The 22,005-nt window shown below is 39.1% G+C and overlaps 1 protein-coding gene across 1 annotated transcript in view; it reads right to left on the bottom strand.

The window, feature by feature from the left end:
* The window catches only part of zmat4a (zinc finger, matrin-type 4a), a 147,925-nt gene that overhangs the window by 57,460 nt on the left and 68,460 nt on the right, over nt 1–22,005 (bottom strand). Inside the window, exon 4 of the mRNA XM_005472923.4 lies at nt 3,922–4,078. Coding sequence (XP_005472980.4) covers nt 3,922–4,078 — 157 coding nt within the window. The remainder of the gene's footprint in view (nt 1–3,921; nt 4,079–22,005) is intronic.

The raw sequence follows: 22,005 nt of genomic DNA, 5'->3' as shown, positions 1-22,005 counted from the left end.
CCTCAACAGCAAGAAGGTTCAAATCCACCATCTGGTCTGCCATTGGCTGCATGTACTCAATGGCTGGGATAGGCTCCACCCTCCCAGTGACCCTGAACTGAATAAGAGTATGGATGGATGTTTTCGAACATTACAACACTACTTTTCCTATTAAACCTGAATCATTCAAATTAAACCACCAAACTAAAATCATGTTTATCCCCAGTTTTTTACATCATTAATCAGCTGTCTGCAGTCAGTGTGCAATGTATAGTAACAGCATAGCAGATGCTAGACATAGACGTACATCTTCACTGCCTGTGTTCTTGGACCTAACTTCCACTGCATGTTAATTTTGTTTTAATATACTGTTTAGTTAGTGTTAGATGCAGGCTATTTAAGGTTAGAAAACATCACAGTCTGGCTGTTCCTTGTTTATCACTCATCACAGTGACCAACAAGATTAGATCCAAATCAGGATTAACTTTAAACCTTTAGGATCTGAACATTTAGGCACCATGCTATCGTGTAATGAAAAGTCTGTGCAGAACTTTGCTGATGGCTCTCTGCCCAGCCTCCAGAGACATTCTGTGTTTGTCACTGGCATCGTAGCTTTTAGTCCCATCTGTCTGCTCAACCTGTCCCCCACTAACCAGTCTTGCTAGTCTGCCCTTCAGTCACAGTGCCCTCTGGAACAGTTCAGCTAGTCTGCTCTGCCTTTGGACCTGCCTGACTTGTCTTGATAGGCTTTGTGCCTGAGGTCTTCTTCCCAGTTTTCCAGCCAGTAGCCTGTCCTAACTGTCCCCAGTTGTCTGATTTGCTTGGATTTTTGTGTCCTCATGCATTTTCAATCTTCTCCTGTGTTTTTCCCTGGAAACTTTCCCTGGGACTTTTTTTGGTTTGTTTTTATTTTCCTTTTTTGTTCAGCAACACTGTTTTTCTTCACCTGTGAGGCTTTGCTACCCCCTGTAAGTTTTCATGCAGAATCTTTGTTCTTTATTCAATCTGAGCTCTTAGTGCGCTCTACATTTGGGTTCACACTATTCTGCTTTAATCAGTTTTACAATAGCAGGAGGGAAATAACGTCCTCTATAAATATACCACACATTTCCAAACAAAACACTTATATTTTTGTAAATGGATTTCAACCAAAAGTCTAATTATTTATTTATTCGCATTCTTTTCATTTAAGTGTCTAAGAAGAGGTCAGAAATAACATACTGCATACATGTTACATGTTACTACCCATCAAGCACCACACGTTAGGTAGATTTTCTATTTGGAAAGTTAAATCTATAAAAGCTGTAGACAGCAGAGTGGATGATGATGATGGTGAAGATGAAGACTTCTTGAATTTTACTCAGGCCTGATTTGATTAATATATTTAGAAAGTCTTGCTTCACATATTGGCTTCTTTATACCTGAATTCAGCATTATATCCCATTACCCCAATGAAATATATGTAAACAAATGTATAAGACACAAAAAGCTGACTTAACAGTTTGCTTAACAAGTGGATTTTTTCAGTACCCTTGGGCGGTGAGTCAAAAAGTTCATTTCAGATACTGTTTTTTGCATTTCAGCACTTTGGAGATGTGAACAGCAGTGAGGATGAGAGACAAAACACACTTCAGTGGTATTTACTGTAAACAGACAATACAATTAGATAGACTATATATGAACATGGGGAAACTCCATGTATGGACTCTGTGATCACAGTCTGTCCAGAGAAGCATCCTGGGAGGTGAAGTTCATGCCATCTTTGCTGAATTATTGCAGAACAAAAGTAAAGCACATCCTAAACACATCATATTTCCAGATGTTAATCTGAAGGCTTAGAACCCTGAGAAAAGTGTAATACAAATGACTTATGTGAGACAGAGTGAAACGTTACTCTTTAGCAGTATAACTATGAACTTGACAGGAATACTGCACTGAGAATTTACAAAAAATCTGTTTGGCATCAAGCTTTTTTTAAGTGACTGCCTCAGATCCTTAATATTTGAACCAGCTAAAGAATGAGCAGCAAGAGATCAATTTAGATCCCCAGAATAAAAAAGAACACGCGTGGAACTTGGGCTGTGAATGCACCAGAGGGAAGTGCCACTATGCAGCAGCATCTGGTGATCACTACCACAGTTTCAAGAGCTTTAATATTTCGACCTCACTTAAATCGTAATCTGTCCTGCTATTTTTTCAGTTCACAAACACAATACAAAGAAAACGCAACTTGCCTTTGGCCTGAAGTAAAACAGAGGACCTTTCTACTACTTTCAAGTGTAAATGCTGTTCTAGAACTGCTGCGGTGAAAGGAATTATTCTATTCAGGTTTTTCAGCCAGAAGGTTAAGTCAAACATGAACTCAAAGACAAGAGGCTTCTGTGCCAATCTACTGATTCAATCCTCCCACTTTGGAAGGGGAAAAAGGCTGCAGTGCCTGAGGCAGCACTAATGCAGGATAAATTCAGGATGGTTCAACAATGTGAGGCTTCAGATAATACCACTATAAAAATGCACTGCCTTATCAGCCAGCTGAACGCATCCAACAAATTAAAAGAAATGTAGCAGTGAGAGCACAAAGTAAAACACAAAGCTCTGCAGTGCATATCAATGACCCGGTCAACTGGAGCACCAACAAACCACGGGAAACAAACAAAGCTCAGTTACCCACATCCACGCTGCTCACTGTGGACTCGGGCTTTAAAATGATCTGAAAATATGTTTGCTGTATTTCCATTCACTGCCTCCCTCTGTAACCTTTCCTCATTATTTTTGCAACTGCTAATATGTAAGGTAAGCAGCTCTCAGCAGATTACAACGGCAGCAGGCTTTGATCACCCTGAGGTAAAGAGCAGCTGGTGATTAACTCTAAATAACACGCATACAGATTCATGCAATAAGGAAACATGCAAACACACCAACTTGTGACCTGCTGTTGGCATGTAATTAGACCCTGAATTATATCAGGTAAAATACATATTATACTGATTATTAGACATAAGTCTGACATCTTTCCATCAGCTGATACAGATCAGACTGTGATCCAATCCCTTGGTACATCCATCTATTCTCTTCCACTTATCCAATTCAGCGGGGGGGTTGGAGCCTATCTAAGCTGTCTTAGGGTGAGAGGCAGGGCGCACCCTGGACGGGTCGCCAGTCTGTCACAGGGCTAACACACAGAGACAGACAACCATTCGTTTCACACATTCACACCTTGGGCAATTTAGAATCATCAATTTACCTAACCCCACAAACTGCATGTCTTTGGACTGTGGGACCTAGAGAGAACCCACGGAAAGAACCTGCAAACTCCACACAGAAAGGCTGACCTGATGGTGGACCTGATCTAAAATATTTAACTGTGAGAAATATGCAAAAAAGTAAGAAGTTAGGAATCAAGAATTCTAAACAAAGACCCTTTTCTTTAATTTTTAGTTGCTTTCATCACATAACACAACTTCATAAGTCTTATGATTTGTTTGTGATGAAGTCTGAGTAGATAAAGTATTGTATACTTCAAAACGAAGCACAAAAGTAGGCAGAAAAATGGCATATAATTATATGTATATTATATAAATATATAAATATAAATATAATTTGTTCCTCATCTCCCTGAGCATGCTATAGGTCTAGCTCCTGCAGTGTATACCCACCCTTACAGCAGCTCTTTTTATTTGTGATATTTTGGATCACTGATCTAATAGTCTGTCCTATTGCATCTGTCCTAAGCTCAGATACAGCAGGGGTGGGCTTATGGGCTTGTATTTTATTTCATATATACACCTACGAGACTGCAAACACATATCTTGTTGGTAGCCTTAAGTACTATAAATTGTCTCTCATTCCTTAATTGTTTTCTTCTCAATTATAAATCCCCTTTGAACACATGTAGCTCCTCCATCATTGATACCCATGATGAATTTTTAACAGGGGATATACCTTTGGTTGTGATGGCAGGCTGCTCTCCCAGTAGTAGTTTTAGCCTCTTTGCGTGGATTTTACCCTGGTAGTGTGACTGTGCCACAACCGCTGAGGTGAAGGACATGTTACACAGTGTGCAGCATTTATTCTTGTCCACATCGCCATCGTCACTGCCCTAGAAAAGAAAAATGCATGATTTAAGAACCACATTTATTTATTTTTGAAAGCTTTAAAAATAGGATTCAAACATGTAATATGCATTACAAAGGAAGGACAACATATCATTTTAGCACTTTAACACTGAATGGCTTTACTTTGGCTGACTTAACCTAGAAGATAAGTCTAACATTTCCTGTCTGAAGGATAGGATCCTGGCAGAATGCAAATAGAGTCAAGTCTGTTCAATACAGGACCCAGAAAGACCCAGACAACTGAAGCCTGATAGATTAAGTTAAAAAAAGCAAGCCTAAAGAGGAAGCAGTACACAAAAGGTAAAAAAAAAAAAAAAAAAAAAGTACAAAAATAACCAAGTCTAAGAACCATAAAGACCAGATCAAGCAACTAGTAACAGAAGATTTCAGTTCAACTGGGGTTCTGAAAAACTGAGAGACTGGGTGAATTCAGAAATGGCTGCAAACTTCATCAGTTCTCAGCCATTAACAAAAATGTTCCCAAGCTTGGGACCTGATGAAAATTCCTTTTCCATCAATGCATCAAACAGGCCAGATTAAATGACCTGGACCTTCCAAAGTCAGTTCTGTTCAATGTTAATTCAGACATTGGCAGGCTGAGTAAACAAAAAGCAAAGTATTATTCTTAAGACAAAGGCTATTCCACAATCTTACAAAGAGAGAGTGAAAGCCTTTGTGGACAATAAGAGAAAACGCACATGCTCTTCAAATAAGGCCAAGGGATATAAAAAAGAAAAAACAACAATAGGCAGATCAACCTGCCAGCCAGAGGAAATGATAGACAGGATCTAATAGATCTTGCATTACATCTCTGGATTCAAGGTCTGAACTCCTCCCATCAACTTCCAGGAACAACAAGAAAAACGTAGCCAACAGAGCACGTCAAGATAAGGCCAACTCAAGGCCTTCACAGTCCATCTTTGCAAACTGCACCAAAAACCCACTATCATCAGAAAATGTAGAACAATCCCACCAGTGTTGTTCAGAAAGGCTGATATTCATCCAGGAGGAAGAGGAGAGAAGAGGGTGAACTTCATGACCTCTCTCAAATGTCTGTTCCGTTGCAGGGTGCACTCTACCAGACGCAATGAGTGAACAGCGAGCCTGAGCGTGTGTGTGTCTTTTCAGTTCAGCTGTCTCAGTCTGAGATGAAGCGAGATAATGAGCTCACTCACCTTCATGATAAATTTACTTCTAAGAGTTCAGTTAGGTAGAGAAGAAAAGTCTTTGGACTGTGTGTTCAGGTTTTGATCTGTAACATATATGGTAATATTTGAGCTGAAATCTGAATTTAAGGGAATGCGTAATAATAGAAAGAAGTCCAATATCAGCAACCTTCTCATTCTTCAGGGTAAATCCATTGCTGAAACTAACCGGTCACCAATTTTTGAGTTTGCCACATTCATTCATTTTGCCAATAAGTGTCTTGTTAAAAAAAACTCTCATTGTTTTCTGGTGAAAGATACAGGGAGACCATTATATTCATTCAGTCTTTGGTGTCCAAAATGCAAATAAAGAGCATGATGCTTCGCAAATGGAAGGTAGTGTAAAACTGCTGACAACACACAGCTAACCTCACACATGGAGAAATATTAAAGTATACAGTACGGAATTACACACATCCATTTTTCCATTTTCTTCCATTTTTTTCAGGAAGTGTTGGAGTCTATCCTAGATGTCACAGGGTGAGAATAGTATGAAATTATGTACAAGTTACTTTCGTGGAAAGTATAAGGTCTCAATCCCAAAGACTTAGAGGTTGGTATGTGTTTGACTATTAATGCTAGAAAACAATGAGTATTCTGCTACCAGTTGCGAAGGATTGTTGGAGGTTGCAGTTAGCTGCTTTGAAATCCAGTGCTAAAGCTCTTAGCCATATTAGTGGTATATATGGCAAAATTTTAGGACAAGCAAGGTAGATTTAGTCAAATCTTGTCAAATGTCAAATGTAAAAATCCAAAATCCATTTACACTACTGCCATTTTGTGGCCATGCTCAGCTATTGTTACTGAAAGCTCCACTTGTTTCCTACTCATAGGAAACTGTGGCTGTCTCCATTTTACAGGCACGTCCGTCTCCTGCTAACAAAGACTTGAGCTGGGCAAGCTGAGAAGCCAGAAGCTTTTTTTCTGATGGTTTGTGCATGCACAATGTGGATAATGTGCTCATCTTTCACTGTAAACTGATGGCAGACCAGGTAAAACAGGATCTTAATAAAAACACAGAGCACTATAACTGCAGAAGACCAGTGTATATTCACCATTCCAGACATAGAATTGCACTGCCCAACATATACAGTCATAGAACAGTTTCAGAAATGTGCCTTGTGCTTAAGATGGTAAGATGGAGTGTGAAAAGCTTTTTACAATCTCCTTTAGTACATTAGCAGGAAAAGCTCAGATGATGATGCAGAGGGAGCTGCAGATCTGACCATGTCTTGTCTAATAAAACAGACAAGTTGAGCATCTATGAAAGATCACGTGGTGGATTGAATAGAATGCATTTAACTGTCTGTTTAGCCAAAACTCTACCTTCATGTTTCATTAATATTCTTGACCCTTCCCCCCCAGTAGATATTGACAGTTAACCACGTCACACATTTTTAGAATGAAATGTATTTAATATACTTATAAAAACAAAATCAAGGTCGAGGACTGTGTTTCTAAACTCAGAGCTGTGAATAAGCTCCACAGTTGTGCAAACATCTCTGCTTGTCTTTCTGTAAAAGTCACCACATGCCATTGGGCTAATACCAATATATCACTAATATGGCATATTAGTGACATAGGACTAATTTGCTGTTCTACACTTCTTGACACACAAGCAGTTAATTTTTCATTTTTCATTCTCAATTCAGCAAATTTTTGTCTACAAAGGTCAATACAGCAGAGGGTCAAAGTTCAGATGAACACGTCACAGTGATTCATACAGAGGGGTGGAAAAGCTGTTTTGGCTCACTTGCCACTTTGATTCTGACAATATCCAACACACATCAGTCCACAGTGTACATTTCACACTTTGCCTCTCCAACGCGTGACATGTACACACATGCAGAAGTTGCAGTAATCTGCAGTAACAGCATAGGAAGATATTTTATTTCAAGAAAACATGAAAATAATCAAGAGGAATCATTTAAACAGACATTACTAAGACACTTGCATGTAAAAAAATCTTAACTATCTAGCTTAATAATTTCTGGAAATTACCAACTACCAACTTATTCTCTTGCAGTAGTGCAATTTCTGTATGTGTGTACATTTTACGCTTTGGAGAGGCAATGTGAAACGGACATGGTGGAACGGCATGTCTGTTACACTCTTTGCTGTGTTATCGGGTTTTAATATCGACTACCGAATTAAAGGACTGTATACAAATGAACCTGAATATCTTTGGCGATGCCATAACAATGAAAAACAGATTTTGTGTTTACTGTTACTCCCTTATTGAGTGTAAGAGCTCTGGAAAGCTGAAAAAATGGCAGATGCACTTAGCTTAGAACTAACGTTGGTTATATTCAAGTAAAGTAAAATCTATGCTTTACCTCATTTGTTATGTTAGAGTGGTCTATTCTGCTATTGGCATGCTTTTTTAATTTCTTTTAAAAATAATTTGGATAATAGGCAAACTTATTCCCAGTGCAAAGTTCTAATATAAGGCATGTACACAAAGTTTGTACTCATTAAGAATGTTGGATATGAGCCAGGATACAACAGATGCCACTTGTTCTGTCTTTGCTTTAGAGCCGTTAAACAGTATTTCCTTGTTGCTCTCAAAGGAACCAGTAGGTTATTTCAGCAGTATTCAATTACCTTCAGCACCACTCAATCAATTTCAATCAGTCAGCCGAAGGACTCTTGTATTCACTGCATTAGCCGGTTGTATACAGAGAAATGTCTTTTCTGTCTAGACGAAGGCACGGTGCATGAATGGAATGGGCTGTAATCATTAACAGACTGTAGGCAGAAAAAGTTTTTTACATTTGTCAATAACTGCACCTTTCACTTCAACTATTCAACAGTATTTTAATACATTATTGAATTTAGTTTTCAAAAAAAATAAATAAATGTAAGGTAAAAACCGTATGTTCAGACGAGGCTTTCTATGAAAATACTGTATGTACACTGCATTGTGTATTTAATTTCACAACTCTTTATTCTTTTAATGAGAAGAATTCTAACTTTAACTTTGTGTACTCAAACGTTTCCAGTTAAAAGTTTTAATGAGTTGCCAGGTTCAATCAGAAATTTAAATATGAGCACGACACAGGACAGGTAAAGAGTGACTGAACCAACTCAAAATCTGAAGATTATTTTTCAGCCTGTTATCAAGCTCCTCTTTGTTTTGTCTTTGCTTGATAAAACATAACTCCTGAAAGTACATTTCCATCACATTTGAAGTGGACAATGTCAGATGTTAGTTAAACATTTTAAAATGATGCTGGGTCATTCCATGAAAAATTAGTAAGTGCCTCCCATCTGACCTCGTCAAACTTTCCTGATTTTATTTATACAACTTTAGTACATTTAAGATTGTGTAAAATTTTGCTCTCATACTTTGATTTCTGAGTTTATAGCCCCACAAGTGCACAGAGTTGGGTTGAAAATCTGCCCCTTTTTATTGTGTGTGTTTTATTTATTTCTTCTTTATAGCAATTTTGTCCCAGTTTTGCCCCTCAAGACCTAAATCCAATAGCTAGCCACATGACATTTTCAGGGCTGAAAATGCCATCTGAAAATCTGGAGCAAAGTCAGTTTTTTCATCCAGAGTATTATAGTCTAGAGCCAAAATCTTTTTTTAATGGACTTTTTTTTCTTTAAACAACTTTTAGCATCACCATCATGGGGTATAGCAAGACTGTTACTCTGAATATTTTATGTGTTTTGGGATATTTGTACCATTGCTATATAAAGAGAGTACATATGCAACTACATCCGATGATTCAACACCTTAATTCTGTGTTTGGCATCATCGTCCTGTTGCATGACCCAATTACAAACCTAAGTCGTGCTGCCATGTTCTTTTTAGAGAGAGGAGACTTTCCTCTGGCATCCCTTTCAAACATGCCAGACCTGTTCAATCTTTTTCTAATTCCACTGTCATGTACTTTAACATTTAACACACTAACTGAAGTCTGTAGTGAAGTTCTTTCTACTCTAGAAAACCTTGTAACATTGTGTAAACACAAACCTGAATCCAGGGGTCGGAAGTACAAATAATTTGTTACTGTTCTCAGATATCTGTTATTTTCAGAAAATTAAATAATCAAGTAAACTTTTTTACTATTACTCCCTACATTTTTAAACAACTATCTGTACTTTCTACTTCTTACACTTTCAATACTTTTGGTTTAAGGCATATGACAGAAGTTATTGTTTGAGCCTGAACAGTAACATGCGAAAGGCTCCTGATGGTGTGTTAATCACCACAAGATGTCACATAAAAAGTGATAAAAGAGGCAAAACTGTGTGCCAAATTCAGGGGTTAGTCGCAGTACTTCAGCATTTAGCTAGCTGTACGAAATGTTTTTTAAGTAGCAGAAAATTTCAAATCTAACGTTTCTATCAGTTCAACAAACATCAGTGAACACGCTGTCTCTGTGCAGTTTTTCTCACAGTGTGTCGTTAGCTAAAGCTCCAGCTGCTATACTTGACAGGGAGAGAAAAGAAAGAGAGCTAACTTCACTCATTGATGGAGAAAGATAAGAAAGACAGGACATTAGAGGAAGAGGAGAGGTTAGGTTTAAAGGTAAGGACTTCTCAGTGCAGTTTGATAAACTGGAAATTTAAAGCTTACATGTAAGTCCTCATGTTTTTAAATCTTATATAGGTTCTGTAAATGTGACATTGTGTTTTTCAAATTGTGAAACATGCTGCTGAACAAACTGAGGTAGACTAACTGTGTTATTTAATGGCTGCATGAAAATCCTCTGCAGGTTAGTGCAGGATAAACAGGTTAGTCTGCTGTACTGTGATGGATTTAAAGTAATGAGCAGTGTGTGACTGATACACAGTGGCTGTGGTTTCATGGTCAGAGCTCAGTACATTAAGTGTAGCAGAGATCTGACGTTAAGTCTACTGAGAGTCTGAATAGAAATTATTGTGGGTTGTGATTCTTTTCTCCACGCTGAGATATTACAACTGATTTTAGGGTTCCTCCACCTGCTGAAGCCACTTTAACCTCTGACTGTACACATTTTCCCTTTTAGAGTCACCTCTACAATGTAGGCAACAACACATAGATATATAATTTTTATATGATATATTTGATATAATTTGTTGTATTATTTTTCTCTGCTCATGTTCTACTTACCTGATTCAAAATTTAGACTGAAATAAAGTTTCTAATATTATTTTATTATTACAGTAATATAGCACAAGGTTTAGTTACCCTGTTCTTCTAGGAGCTACTTTTACTTTCTTACTCTGAGTACATTTCACAGCCGGTCCTTTTTACTTTTACTTGAGTAAAGAAGTTTAATAAACTTTTACTGCAGTATTTTACTAGTATATGTACTTGTGGGCCAGTGCCTGAATGCTCCAAACAAAACAAAAATATTTCATTCACAATAGAACACAGAAAAAATATCCAGTGTTATCACTGACAAAATGTACAATTTTTACAGAAATATTAACTCATTGGATTTGATGGCAGCAGAATGCCTCAAAAAATTGTGACAGGGCCGTGTTTACAACTGTGTAGCATCCTCTCTTCTTTTAATAGTATACAAGTATTTAGGAACTGATGAGGCCAGCTGCTCGACTTTTAGGAAAGGAATGTCACCCCATTCTTGCTATAATACATCACTGGGCTGACAACCATTCACACTAGAAGTACTTTTGAACTACCAATTAAGATGAACCAACAACTTGCATGCTTTTGGACTGTAGGAGAAACATGGAATCTCTAGACAGAGGGTTGATTTGAACCCTTGACATTCTTGCTGGGAGTTATCAGAGCTACTCACTGTGCCACTGTTCTGCCCACAATTCAGGTACAGTGTTTACCAGATTAGTAATCTCTGCTCATCTTTACTTCTGAGTACTTTATACTTTATAAGATGCTCTTTTTTCACTGACCTGCCACCAACCTAATTAGATGTGAGCTGCTTTCTTTATAACACTTAATATCCAGCGCTTTGTTGCCCCATTCCAACTTTTGCTCTGCTGTCACCAAATTCAAAATGAGATCTTTTTTTCATGATTTGATTTGTTCTCTGTTTTGTGTTCTGTTGGACATCGCCTCTAAGTCTAATAGTCAACAATCTTTCACTGAGAATTACAACTGCTCTTTCATAAAATTCGGACTTGGACTCACATGTTAGCAAATTGTAAGCATTGTAAAGTCACTGCTCTGGTCTACTTCACAAAGTGAAACAGCCAAGCCATTGACCAACCGAGATCCCACAAAGTAGACACTGAGCATAAATGTTCTTCCATGCTGGGGCTATGAAAATGCACAGCTACAAAGCAACACTGTCTGAGTTACTCACCATGCATGACACACGACTCATAATTATACTCCGGTGTTCCAAAATGTTTGGTCAGTTTGGAAGCATTTGCATACAGTCTGTTGAGTCTGCAACATTACATTAATATACATGTGATATTTTGAATTTGACATTCTTTATCAGAAAAAAAACATCCACTGTTTTCCACACCATTAGATACCCAGAAATATCAGTTGAAGGTCATAACTTTTCAACAACACCCGCCACCCACATTAACATTAAACTTGATGTGCCAACACGACTGTGCAAATTGATTCACACAACACTCACATTAATAAGGCTAGTAATGAAGCTAATTAATTGCTTAATGATGAAAACAGATATGCAAGAGCAGCTTCTACACAGACTGTTAAAATCACCTCGTGCCCTCATTTTAAAAGAGTTGAGTTCCACATCATCGTACCCTGTTTTTTGGGTTTTTTTATGATGAAAGAGAGGTGTGTGGCTCAGACACGAAAGCTTCTCCTGAAGCGAAACTAATGTCATTGAGTGGGAGGTTCTGAATTGCAGTAGACAAACATACAGCGATCTAAATAAGCTGAAGGCAGAACTTTAAAACAGCTCAGGAGAAGAAGGTGCAACTGGTTAATTTGGGTTTGTGATTGTGTCAAATTTGAAATGGCGGATGCATTAAACACAAACAGATGTGCTGAATAGGGTAGGAAGAATAACAAGAAAGCACGCCTTATACCTAAACGGATTTTTGATGTTAAAGATGTAAGCTTGTCTTCTACTGGGTATAGGCATTTAAGAAATGCGATATGCTGATTATGCACAAAAAGGAAAAAAATGGTGTAAAAAGTACTGAAAAAGTTTTTTTTTTATGACCCTCAAATCAGAAAAAGCAGAATCCAGGGCATCTGTCAAGTTAAGACATGCATCTCATGCACAATCCCATTTATGCTGAGCTACCTAAAGACGTTTCACCCCCATACTCTTATCCAACAATTACACAACATTTTTTTAAATAGAGGTTACGGAAAGGCCAACTATCGAAGACTTATGACCCTTGGATGGTCTAAGTCTTATGGTTAAAGACCACTATCAGTTGCAGACTGCATGACTGAAAGCTGTACTAATCTATGCTCGTACACATTCACAAGTGATCAAGCAAAGATATCTAAGTGGAAATGAGCAAAGAGTGTAAAAATATAATTGAAAGCACGTTTTGAATTTAATAAATCATGCTCTTTGTTTTTTTAACTGTGTTAAATGCTTTGATCGAACACCCCACCTTCTTAACGGTGGGATGGTCTTTTAATGCATCTGACAAATTACAAATAAAGGCACTGAGTAAACACCTGACACACACCTATTTCCCTTTAACTCTAGATAGAGTTTTAGCTTCCTATATCTTCTAATTTTGGTTTTACAGCTCAATAATCCCACTGCCATTGATACTAGTCTCTGTAAACTGCTATTTTTAGAGGAAAACCTACTGTATGCCACTTGCACACCACCTCACTAAAAGTGGCTCACTGAGTCATGAGACTGTTTTACTATCTAAATTTACAGGGCGATAGAGGAAAGCCCAGTCAAAATACGCCCGGCTTAAATAAAGCAATTGCAGCTTTTTAGAGAACTGCTCAGCCAAATCATATCCTATAAAACACTGGACCTGGTGGAGAATAAACACTGCCACGAATAGTTTGTGGCCTCGGCATACTCAAAGTGCCACTTTGTCTTTATAAGGACAAGTTGTGATGACATGACATTTTAAAATGAATGTGTAAATAAATACAATTTTTAAAAAGGACTTCTAAAAAATCTGCAAGTAGAAACGTCTGAAACATCAGAAATTATGTTTAAAAAATCTAAACTGGGCTGCATTTTTGATTTGACATGTAGTCATTGGGACAATTAGATTTCTAAACCAGGTCTAAGGTATTGTTATTGTAGGTAAACCTCTACAATATGAGACAGAACCACAGCAACCATTCCCTGTCTGTAAGCATTTAGAGAGAGTGGGGAGGACGAACTCCCTACTGCCAGCAGCTGGGGGGTGAGGAGAAAGAGAAGAGAGAAAAAATGAGCACAGAGAGAAAATAAATAAACTGGAAAAAAAAACACAGATTCCGGGAGAGAGCAGACAGAAGTTACTGACATGCTGTAGTGGCACATAAAAACATCAAGAGAGAAATAAGAGAGTGGAGAAGAAATTCTCAGTACATCATCAGAAGTGCCTCGTAAATATCCCCATGTTGGAGTTCTTGCTGTCGCTGTGTGTCCGCAGACTTTCCACTGGCTGTTTGTTCTGCATAAATCACTGCTCTCATTTGTGTGTCTGTATGTGTAAAAACCGCAACCAGTACAGTCTACATGCTCACAATATTTGACTTTTTTCAATGAATGAGTCATTGCGACTGCTTTTGATGTTCCTCTTGTGATGGTCTGTTATTGCATAAGGTCATGTGTTCACCCATCTGTATTGAATGTCAGTTGTATTTGTTTACTTTTTATATTATACGTGTTTTATGTGTTGTCATTTCTGTTGCCTCCTTGGCGAGTTGTTTTTTTTTCTCAATGAGACCTTCACCTGGATAAATGAAGGATATATTCTATATGGGCGATCGTGGCTCAAGAGTTGGGAGTTCGCCTTGTAATTGGAAGGTTGCCGGTTCGAGCCCCGGCTTGGACAGTCTCGGTTGTTGTGTCCTTGGGCAAGACACTTCACCCGTTGCCTACTGGTGGTGGTCAGAGGGACCGGTGGCGCCCCAGGGTGGCTGTGGCTACAATGTAGCTTACCATCACCAGTGTGTGAATGACTGGATGTGTAAAGCGCTTTGGGGTCCTTAGGGACTAGTAAAGCACTATACAAATACAGGCCATTTACCATATTAAAAAGGCCAATCTCAGACCTTCTGTTCAGGTAGGACCTGCTTTTCTATTGTTTTTTTTTAATGTGTCAGTGGCTTCATACCTAACCTCTGAGTACATGAACATAGGTTTTTCTGTTTTCACTGAAATACTATTTGTGGCGAGCTCTAATGTAGCACAGATCACAACTGCGCGTGTGTGAGAGGAGAAGACAAAAACACAGCTCTTCCTCCCACAGTGTGTGATAACACAGAAACACTGCTGCACTCTGAGTCATTCTGACACACACTCACACACACACACACATGCACACAGCCCCTCCTTCCGCCCTTGGTGTTGTCCTTCACTAACTCAGCACACACATGTGCAGTGGCACACACACAGAACCTTCCCTCAGCTACCAAGGTAGCAGCAGCAGAGCCACTACTGCACTAAATACGCAGGATTTCATAGACATAATGAGCAAATATATTCAAGAAGCAAAAATGCACCACCAGATGAAATGCCTCTTCCGAACGGGAAAGATCCATAATTTCATGGTTAATTAAAACTGGATAAACGAGGAGCTAATTGCAGGGAAATGTAATTAATGAAGCAGTAGGTAAGGTGTATGCTGCAAGCTCCCAATCACAGTGAAGACCTGGCTCAGTGGAGAGAAACTGATGTATCAGGTATGAAGTAGTTAAAATATCTCCCTTTTTTGTATTTCTTTTCTTAAAAAAAAAAATAAAAAAATTGTCACCTGAAACCTGACGCGTATCATATTTCAGCAGCCATGTAGAGTGAGAATCTTTCTGAGTGTGTGTGTGTGTGTGTGTGTAAAATCTTAACTCAACAGTGAGAAATAATTGGAGTTCTGCATTGGCAGAATATAGTGCTGTGCTGCACTCCTCTGAATATGTAACTGATGGGGCCAGGAGGAGAGATAGAGGGAGGAAGGGATGGGGCTGCCTCATTCCTATTCATGTAAGGCATAATAAAATAATCTTTTTGATTTGCAAGCAGTAAATTCTCTCTCTGCTGTCAGTGCTGTGCTGCACATTTTCATCTTGGTTTAGGGGAAGCGCTGCCCCTGTCTTGTCTTGGAGCACTGGACTTGTGTTGTTTACTACTGTCGCTATATCACAAATGCCAAGGCTGCAACACGCTCAGCCTCACAGAGACTCCGTCCCGTCTAAGATGCATGGAGTCAACAAGCTGCACCGATCCTTGAGGCGATAGCCTTGAGCTCCAGGAAACCTGGACTGTATTGGTGTGATTCTGGTGCGGATAAACACCGTATAATGCTTGGGCTAAATCTGGAGGTCAGGGAACACTCACTGCTCGTGTGCATCTCCCCTAAGGCGCGCACAGAAGAAATAGGGCAGCCAAGTACAACGGTATCCCAGCAAAAAAAAAAAAAAAGAATTAAAAAAAGGAATTGCTCCCAACATAGCTGTGGACAATGCAGTCTATTGCTGCCAAGCGGAGCATACAGGGGAGCGCTAAGCTGGGTTGACACAGTAGTCTCTGCTGCACATGATAAAATGACCTTCACATTAAACGGCAGGCAGTGCCAGCAGGAGCTGAGAATAAACCCTGACTGGTTTTCACTGGACGATGCATCACGAGGCAGCAACGAGAATTAGAGTTTTGGGGCCTCACTTTTTACTGGAAGAGTATATTGTGCACGTCGGCACGAAGCAGTTCTTCTTACTCATTGGAGGTTTTTTTTTTTGTGAACGAGATTTCAACATCTCTAAATATAGTATTGAATTTGTGAGCATCATTTGCACTGATAATTATCACAAACGAGGCTACGGCTGGGTCTTAAATTAACCAGTCTATTCTGCATATAGTGGTGTTTTTCTTAATTTAGTTATGCAAAATTATGATTAATGATTAAAAGTGCCTTCAAAAATGTCCCCAATCCACTAACAGTACACATGAGAAGATGACATGAAAAAAGTCTGGCTCGCTCTCTTTAAATTTTACTCATACATTATGATTTTGCAAAGCCTCGGGATCTTACTAGGTCACTGTTTGCACAACTAGACAACTAGATTCCTTTTGAGGTTATTTCCCTTCCAGTGGAGAACAGCAGAACAGAATCAGCAGGATCATTTGGCCATTGCTTTCTTTGTGTGTGCAATGGTGTGTTAGAAGCAAAACGGCCAAAAAGAAAAAGAAAAGAAAGCCCTTCAGAATGTGTACCTATTGTTTTTGACAATAATCCCGTATTTGAACCTCCCATGAAAAAAACATGCTATAAAATGAAACATGTTGGATTTGGTCAAAATCAGTAACAAACTGGCTCCCAAGCTGTGTTTTTCTTTTATGCAAACACATGCAGGATGGTATTTTCTCTATTAAGAAGTTATCATAAATCATAAAACCTAGCCGTGCACATTTTAACATTAGCCATTTAACACATTAGTCATCTGTTATCATCAATGTATCATTAATGGATAGAGGACTGCAGTTAGAGAACAGAGTAATAATTGAGCTGTGACAGAGCGGATTACAGACCAATAAGGACCAGGGAGGGTATCTGGTTGGGCCGAGCAGCGAGGGAACTGTGGCTGAACTGAGCAGAGAGCCCTGAGTGTGGACAACCAATCTGAGCAAATAAAGACTGACAACCGCACCAGCGCAGCCGAATCAGACGAGCAGAACTGGGGATGTAAAGAGCTGCAGACTGAGGCGGAGCAGTGTGAACGCTGGATGAGAGCGAGACGGCAGGCAGATGTGGACAGGATGATAAACTTTAACTTTTCAACTTGTATGATCATTTATTAAAATCTGCTTCTCATTTAGTTGTAGTCAGATGTGAGGTCATTTTGTGAATTTTAGTATGATTATTATTTAAAGCTCTTTTGTAACTTTTCAATAATGCTATACTTTCTATATTAATTAAATCACAGAAAATGTGAATTATATATAACTTTAATTCTTAAAATCTAAAATCTTCATGAAATCTAACTTATAATAGGGAAAATTAGTTTAAAATTAACAACATTTTCAAGCAATGACTTCTTTGGCATTACTTCTGTTGTTGCAGGATGGAGTAATAATAATCAAAGTGTTTTTATTGAGTTTTCAAAAAACATATCATCCATACAGAAAAACTCGAACTCAAGTCCTACAACACAATGTAAGACAAAGCTGTACCCAGACAGAAAGAAAGGGGGGGGAAGAAAAAAAAAAAAAAAAAAAAAAAAAAGGGGGGGGGGGGTAAAAAGTTGCCAGTTATGGAGTAGACGGAAACTCATCTTCAAAATAGGAAATGAAAGGCTGCCAGACCTTAAAGAATTCCTTGGTGTTGCCCTGTATAGTAAATCTGAGATGTTCCAATTTGAGGTGTGCCATCACCTCTTCCACCCAGCGTTTATGGGATGGCGGTGTTGCCTTTATCCAGTTAAATAGAATCAGTCTCCTAGCCAACAATGAGGTGAATGCTATTGCCTTCCTCTGAGAGGCCGTTAGTTGAGTTTCCCTTGGTGCCACACCAAAGATGGCTGTCAGAGGCATTGGTTCCATATCTTTATTATAAATGAATGAGAATGTTCTAAAGATGTTAGCCCAAAAGTCTTTCAGCCTGGAACAAGACCAGAACATGTGGCATAAGTTGGCTGGCACCTGTTTACATCTGGGGCAGGTCGGATCGGCCCCCTGGTACATTCTTGCCAGTTTCTCCCTTGACCAGTGGAGTCTGTGTAACACCTTGAACTGTATCAATCCGTGTCGTACACATACAGAAGCAGAGTGTACTAGATCTACTGCCCCTCCCCAGTCAACCTCTGAAATGTCCAGCCCCAATTCTTCCTCCCATTTCCTTCTTACATTGTCCAGGGAGGGGGAAGCCACCTTCTGAATATTTGCATATAGCGTGGAGATTGTCCCCTTAGCAGTCGGATCTGTGTCCATCAGCTCGTCTATCCATCCGCTTTGTGGAAGCTCGAGGGAGGGGCTGAATGACTTTTTCACAAAGTCCCGAACCTGGAAATATCTGAAGTAATTAGTCTTGGAGGAGATTCCATAGTCCTTTTCCAGTTGAGCAGCAGACATAAAAGTACCATTTTTAAACAGATGTTTGACACATTCCACCCCAGCTCTATGCCATTCCCTAAAGGCTGTTCCCCCGAGGGCCGGGGAAAACAAGTGATTTCCATAGATGGGAGCAGATAGGAGGGCGTTTCTGTTTTTAAAATGTGATCTGAATTGAGTCCAAATTTTCAAAGAATTAGATACCACCGGGTTGTTTGTGTAAAGATGTTTGCTCAAGGGTAGAGGAGCGCAGACCAGGGAGCGCAGGGACACTGGGCTAGAGACATACCTTTCCATATGAACCCATATTGGGGTTTCATCCTCATCTAACTCTCTGACCCAAAATAACAACTTATGTATATTGGCAGCAAAATAATAGTGCATGTAGTTCGGCAGAGCCAGGCCTCCCTCTTCTTTCTGTCTCTCAAGAAACTCTCTTCTTATCCTGGGGACTGTTTTTTTCCAAATAAAGGCAGATGTACATTTGTTCAATTCCTTAAAAAATGATTTAGGAATAAAAATTGGTATCGTCTGAAATAAATAAAGGAACCGTGGCATTATATTCATTTTAACAGAATTTATCTTCCCTGCTAATGATAAGGGGAGCGATGCCCACCTTTCCATATCTAATTTTGCTTTGTCCAGTGTGACTTTAAAGTTATTGTCCAGTAAATCTTTATATTTACTAGTTACATCAACACCTAAATATGTAAATTTATCCTTATGTATTGCAAAGGGATAGGCCCGGAAAGAAAGTTTCCTCGCCTGTTTATTAATGGGGAAAAGAACACTCTTGTCTAAATTAATTTTATAGCCCGACACCCTCCCAAAATCTTTGATAATACCAAGGGCCACCGGGATACTAATGGCAGGGTTTGACAGGAAAAGGAGGAGATCGTCAGCATATAAGGACAGCCTATGGTTTTGTGTCCCCCTTTGTACCCCTACCAATTCAGCAGCCTGTCTTAGCATTATCGCAAGGGGTTCAATTGCCACATCAAAGAGCAGGGGAGACAAAGGGCACCCCTGTCTCGTTCCCCGGAATAGAGAGAAGGGTTCAGATATGATATTATTTGTTCTTACCATAGCCTGGGGGCTCGAATAAATTATTTTAATCCACGAGCAAAATGTTGGACCAAAGCCGAATCTCTCGAGGGCCGTAAATAGATAGTAATACTCTATTCTATCGAAGGCTTTGTGGGCATCTAGGGATATCACAACCTCTGGCATAATGTCATCTTCAGCAGTATATACTACATTGAACAGACGGCGGAGATTGCTGGAGAGTTGTCTACCTGCAACAAACCCTGTCTGATCAGGATGTATTATCTTACTTATAACAAGCTCAATTCTAGCTGCCAGTACTTTGGTCAGTATTTTATAATCACATCCAAGTAAACTTACTGGGCGATATGACTCACATTTAAGTGGGTCCTTATTCTTCTTAAGGAGTACAGAGATCAAGGCCTGTGACATTGTTTGTTGCAGGATGGAGTAAAGATCTTCTCTGTATCAGAAATGAGTTTTAAGTATTTTCCTGCGTGACGGTATCAAGTTTGAAATTCTAGTAGGCTATCATAGTGGTACGAGACCATTAAAACACACGCACACCCATAATTACTAGCATACACAATTAAACGTGGGCAGTCAGACGGTGAGCATTAGTTTGACATAGTAGCTCTGACTTTAGTTGGAGCGAAAACTAAAAATAAGACCACAAATAAAAAAAAGTAAAATCCCTCAATAAATCTGCTGAGGGTCAGCAAGTCTCATTGCTCGTCGAGCTACATTTTTCACTAGTGAATTTTGCTGCAAGAAACTTTTTCCCCCTCTGCTGATTTCAGAATCACACACACACACACACACTCGTATAGGCTGCAAGATCGTCTCAGTTCATACAGCAAGTCAGAAAAAGATGCAAGAGAAAGAAAGTCTCTGGCAGAAGTGAGTAAACTTAGTACTTTTTTTTTACCTACTAAAACACGTCAGCAATGATCTATTACATCAACCGTGAATCCATCATGACCAACACAAGAGCAGCTACACTTAAATCAAAACTATCCAGACAGTAAAAAAGATCAGCAAAAAAACAGCCAACACTGAATTATCTCCACATTTTACAGTAGGTCTGTGTGTTGCCTTTCTCTCAATTGTCATTGGTGTAATATGGACATATGGACTCACAACCAATTTGAAATCCAGAGGAAAAGCCCATCCAGTAAACCCCAGGAATCTGACCTTCTTGCTGCGAGGCAACAGTGGACTGGACCTCTGTGACATCAGAAACAGCATTTAAGGAAAACTGAAATTGCTCGAAAAATCATGTGATGTAAGGCAGAGACTTTATTTCCTAACCTGTACCAAATATGTTTGAAATGAACATCTGAAATCCCTTTTATGTAGCCATGCCAGGTGGTGACTGTTAATGGAGAAGGTCACATAAAGACAAAGAAGGGTTAAGTAGTTGAAACAATAGAAGCACACGAGCGTATGTGTTTTAAATTCTTGAGCTCTTCATTCCTTCAAAGGTCAGCACTGGAAGAATAGTTTGATGTTGGTCAATAGCACAAACTCAGGTATTAAAGTCTGTTAAACTCAAAGTGAAAACATTATTAAACTATTAAATAATTCATTCAAATAATTAGATTTTATAGCAAAGTGTTGTTTGCAGTTTCCTAACTAATCTGTACACCTGCCATAGCTCCACAATGCAAGTCAAAATCTAAACTGTATGAGGCAGGAGTGCTGGGAGTAACTTTTTTATTTCATTTTTATTTAACCTTTTGTATACAGGTTAGTCCCATTGAGACTCAATGTCTCATTTACAAGAGAGATCTGTTCCAGGTGTGCTGTACTGGATGCAGATTTAACTACATTCAAAACTTTGACAAAGGCAAAACTGTTAGGATATGATGAATGCATCACAGCATATCAGAAATGATGAAGCCAGTGACAATCGAGCAGCAACTTTCCAATTCACAGTCAACACTTTCCAGTTCAACAGAAAGAAGCCTCAGTCCTGAATGCTGTAGCTTTTTGTGGCTCAGCTCTCTTAGACTAGCGGACTGGGAGCTATAACACTCTTCTAATGGCTACCCGAAGCTGGCTCCAGAAGTGTTGATCCCCAAAGCCTGTCAAGAAAAAACGGGCAACTCCAGCCATGAAAATAACTGACCTGGTAAGGGACTGAGGGATGAGTTAGAAAAAATCTTATCAACTGCAGCTCAACTCGTGGAACGCAAATTTCCAGTCTCATATTAAGCATGGAAGTTAACATTATAGATCATCACTGTAAATCACAATTCAGACGAGGTTTTGCATGACACAGCAAAAAAAAAACAAAAAAAAACTTTAGAGATTTAATATAAAAATCTGAATGGTCTTGCATAAAGCTCATTGATTGACACGATTGACAAGCTCCATCATCTGCAGCCTTCACCGTCTCTTCACAAGGTTAAATTATTCGCTCCTTATCCTTGCCCAAGCTTTTCACAGTGTAATGTAATTGTGAACAGCAGGTTCACACTGTGAATGACCCAGCCGAGGGACTTGGAGGATATT

This window comes from Oreochromis niloticus, linkage group LG12 (assembly GCF_001858045.2).
Source record: "Oreochromis niloticus isolate F11D_XX linkage group LG12, O_niloticus_UMD_NMBU, whole genome shotgun sequence".
Lineage (NCBI taxonomy): Eukaryota > Metazoa > Chordata > Actinopteri > Cichliformes > Cichlidae > Oreochromis > Oreochromis niloticus.
Note: the sequence above shows the minus strand (reverse complement) of the source record. Positions and strands in the feature narration are given on the sequence as shown.